At 40.7% G+C, this 3,843-nt stretch overlaps 1 protein-coding gene across 1 annotated transcript; it reads left to right on the top strand.

Moving 5' to 3' along the window:
• Positions 1 to 6: 6 nt before the first annotated feature.
• On the top strand, positions 7 to 1,546 carry LOC116863810 (elongation factor 1-alpha 1-like). Its single transcript, XM_032851149.1, has one exon. It carries the CDS (start codon positions 138 to 140, stop codon positions 1,380 to 1,382), a length of 1,245 nt encoding a protein of 414 aa, XP_032707040.1. The 5' UTR covers positions 7 to 137; the 3' UTR covers positions 1,383 to 1,546.
• Positions 1,547 to 3,843: the final 2,297 nt, after the last annotated feature.

The following is a 3,843-nucleotide window of genomic DNA, read 5'->3' as shown; positions in this document are numbered from 1 at the left end:
AGGAAAAGACTCATATCAACATTGTTGTCATCGGACACGTAGATTCGGGCAAGTCTACCACTACTGGTCATCTGATCTACAAATGTGGTGGGATCGACAAAAGAACTATTGAAAAATTCGAGAAGGAGGCTGCTGAGATGGGAAAAGGCTCCTTCAAGTATGCCTGGGTCTTGGATAAACTGAAAGCTGAACGTGAACGTGGTATCACCATTGATATCTCCCTGTGGAAATTCGAGACCAGCAAGTATTATGTGACCATCATTGATGCTCCAGGACACAGAGACTTTATCAAAAACATGATTACAGGCACATCTCAGGCTGACTGTGCTGTCCTGATTGTTGCTGCTGGTGTTGGTGAATTTGAAGCCGGTATCTCCAAGAATGGGCAGACCCGTGAGCATGCCCTTCTGGCTTACACACTGGGTGTAAAACAACTAATTGTTGGTGTTAACAAAATGGATTCCACTGAGCCACCCTACAGCCAGAAGAGATACGAGGAAATCGTTAAGGAAGTCAGCACCTACATTAAGAAAATTGGCTACAACCCCGACACAGTAGCATTTGTGCCAATTTCTGGTTGGAATGGTGACAACATGCTGGAGCCAAGTGCTAACATGCCTTGGTTCAAGGGATGGAAAGTCACCCGTAAAGATGGGAATGCCAGTGGAACCACACTGCTTGAAGCTCTGGATTGCATTCTGCCACCAACTCGTCCAACTGACAAGCCCTTGCGTCTGCCTCTCCAGGACGTCTACAAAATTGGTGGTATTGGTACTGTCCCTGTGGGCCGAGTGGAGACTGGTGTTCTTAAACCTGGCATGGTGGTCACCTTTGCTCCAGTCAATGTTACAACTGAAGTCAAGTCTGTTGAAATGCATCATGAAGCTTTGAGTGAGGCTCTTCCTGGGGACAATGTGGGCTTCAATGTCAAGAATGTATCTGTCAAAGATGTTCGTCGTGGCAATGTGGCTGGTGACAGCAAAAATGACCCACCAATGGAAGCAGCTGGCTTCACAGCTCAGGTGATTATCCTGAACCATCCAGGCCAAATTAGTGCTGGATATGCACCTGTGCTGGATTGTCACACAGCTCACATTGCTTGCAAGTTTGCTGAGCTGAAGGAGAAGATAAATCGTCGTTCTGGAAAAAAGCTGGAAGATGGTCCCAAGTTCTTGAAATCTGGTGACGCTGCCATTGTTGATATGGTTCCTGGCAAGCCTATGTGTGTTGAGAGCTTCTCTGACTATCCTCCTCTGGGCCGTTTTGCTGTTCGTGACATGAGACAGACGGTTGCTGTGGGTGTCATCAAAGCAGTGGACAAGAAGGCAGCTGGAGCTGGCAAGGTCACCAAGTCTGCCCAGAAAGCTCAGAAGGCTAAATGAATATTATCCCCAATACCTGCCACCCCAGTCTTAATCAGTGGTGGAAGAACGGTCTCAGAACTGTTTGTGTCAATTGGCCATTTAAGTTTAATAGTAAAAGACTGGTTAATGATAACAATGCATCGTAAAACCTTCAGAAGGAAAGGAGAATGTTTTGTGGACCATTTGTTTTTTTGTGTGTGTGTGGCAGTTTTAAGTTATTAGTTTTTAAAATCAGTACTTTTTAATGGAAACAACTTGACCAAAAATCTGTCACAGAATTTTGAGACCCATTAAAACAAAAGTTTAATGAGAAAAAAAAAAAAAAAAAAAAAAAGAATTATGTAGTGTCCTTCTGTATCTCTGACTACAGTCTTTAGTTTAAAATCTAATTTATCTGATATGAGAATCACTACCCCGGCCTTCTTTTGAGGCCCATTGGCATGAAAGATGCTTCTTCAACCCTTCACTTTCAGTCTGGGTGTATCTTTAGGTTCAAAATTGGTCTCTTGTAGACAACATATGGATGGGTCCTGTCGTTTTATCCAATCTGCAACCCTGTGTCATTTTATGGGCGCATTTAGGCCATTCACATTGAGAGTGATTATTGATAGATACGTTTTTATTGACATCGTGTTACCTTTGAAGTCTTTCTTTCTGTAGATTGTCTCTATATTTCTGTTCAATGCTATTCTGGGATTTTTCCTCTTTTATAGAGCCCCCCTTAATATTTCCTGCAGTGTTGGCTTGGTGCTTGCATAGTCTTTTAAGCCTTGCCGGTCTTGGAAACTCTTTATCTCTCCATCCATTTTGAATGTCAGTCTTGCTGGATAAAGTATTCTTGGCTGCATGTTCTTCTCATTTAGTGCCCTGCATATATCTTGCCAGCCCTTTCTGGCTTGCCAGGTCTCTATGGACAGGTATGACGTTATTCTGATGGGCTTTCCTCTGTAAGTAAGGAGCCTCTTTGTCCTAGTGGCTTTCAAGAGATTATGTCTACAATTATGATTACTCAATTTGACTATCAGGTGCCTTGATGGTTTTTTGGAATCTATAATCTTGGGTGGAGACTGTTCGGCCTCTCATACATTAACTCTGGTTCCATTCGCAAGATTGGGGAAATTTTCATGAAGAACTTGATATAGTATCTTCTAGACTTCTTTCTTTCTCCTCCCCTTCAGGGATTCCAATAATTCTGATGTTGGAATGTTTCATGGCATCATTTGTTTCCCTGATTCTGTTTTTGTGGCTTCTAAGCTGTTTGTTCCAGGCTTCCTCCTGATCCTTGCTCTCTATCTGTTTGTCCTCCAGATCACTAATTCTATCTTCTGTCTCAGTTACCCTAGCTTTGAGAGAATTTAGATTAGATTGGAACTCATTGAGAACATTACAAACCTCATCTCTGGTAGCTTGTAACTCTGCCCTAACATTGTGAACATCCTCTCTAGTCACTTTCAGTTTGGCCCTAATCAATTCTGTTTGGTCATCCATGGCTTTCTCCAACCTAGCTATTGCCTGGATAATTGTTAGCCTGAATTCTCTTTCCAACATATTGTCTATGTTGATAGCTGTTAGCTCTGTTGCAGAAGGCCCACCCTCTGTATTTTTCTTCTGTTGGGCATTCCTCCTCCTAGTCATTTTGATGAGAGATGACTGAACAGATGTAGCTGGACTGTACCGTGGTGCAGTCAAGGTGCACCCTGGAACACTTCTGAGCAATCAGGATTCCCCACCCAAACAAGAGAAAAAAGAAAAGAAAAAAAGAGAGAGAGAGAGAGAGACAGGAAAGAAAGGGAAGATAAAAGAGAAGGTTCAGCCCAAATGGGCCCCAAGGTAAGATTTATGAAGTATACAAACAAAAACAGACAAACAAAAAGACTGATAAAAGTATATGACAAGAGAAAAAAAATATATATATATGCAAATAAAGGAAGAACCTCGTCAAAAAGAACCCCAAGTGTAAGATTTATATATTATCAGGACAAACACAAAAACACAGAAACATTGGTGGAAGAAAAAGATGGGAGAGTGGTTATAAATTCTCAGTGTTGGCGAGGAAGGTTGTTTTGATTCTTCCTGGATGTATCTTGATATCTTTGTTAAAGGATTCAACTTTCCTAAGATAAAGGGGGATTCAAAATTGGTTTACCTATAGGGGTAGTATTGATTGGGGAAAGGGGATTACTTTGAAGTTTAACTCTATATGAATATTAGAAAATAAAAATAAAAAAGGAATAAACTAGACTAAACTAAAATTAAAAACAAAAGAAATTTAAAAAATAGAAATGCAAAAGAAAAACACAGGTGTATGTTATCAAAAAGTTCAGGTTAGAAGGTTATTATGGAATTTGATGTACTGGACAGCTCACTGTGATGGTAAATAAGTTAAAAAATTATCTAAGGAAAAAAATGAGCCAAAAGATTGGGAACAAATTAAACATAAAAGTTGTCCTATGAAGTAGTGGTGGTTGTTCTCTTGTAG

This window comes from Lontra canadensis, unplaced genomic scaffold, assembly GCF_010015895.1.
Source record: "Lontra canadensis isolate GAN:19392208 unplaced genomic scaffold, GSC_riverotter_1.0 scaffold3314, whole genome shotgun sequence".
NCBI classification, from domain to species: domain Eukaryota; kingdom Metazoa; phylum Chordata; class Mammalia; order Carnivora; family Mustelidae; genus Lontra; species Lontra canadensis.
Note: the sequence above shows the minus strand (reverse complement) of the source record. Positions and strands in the feature narration are given on the sequence as shown.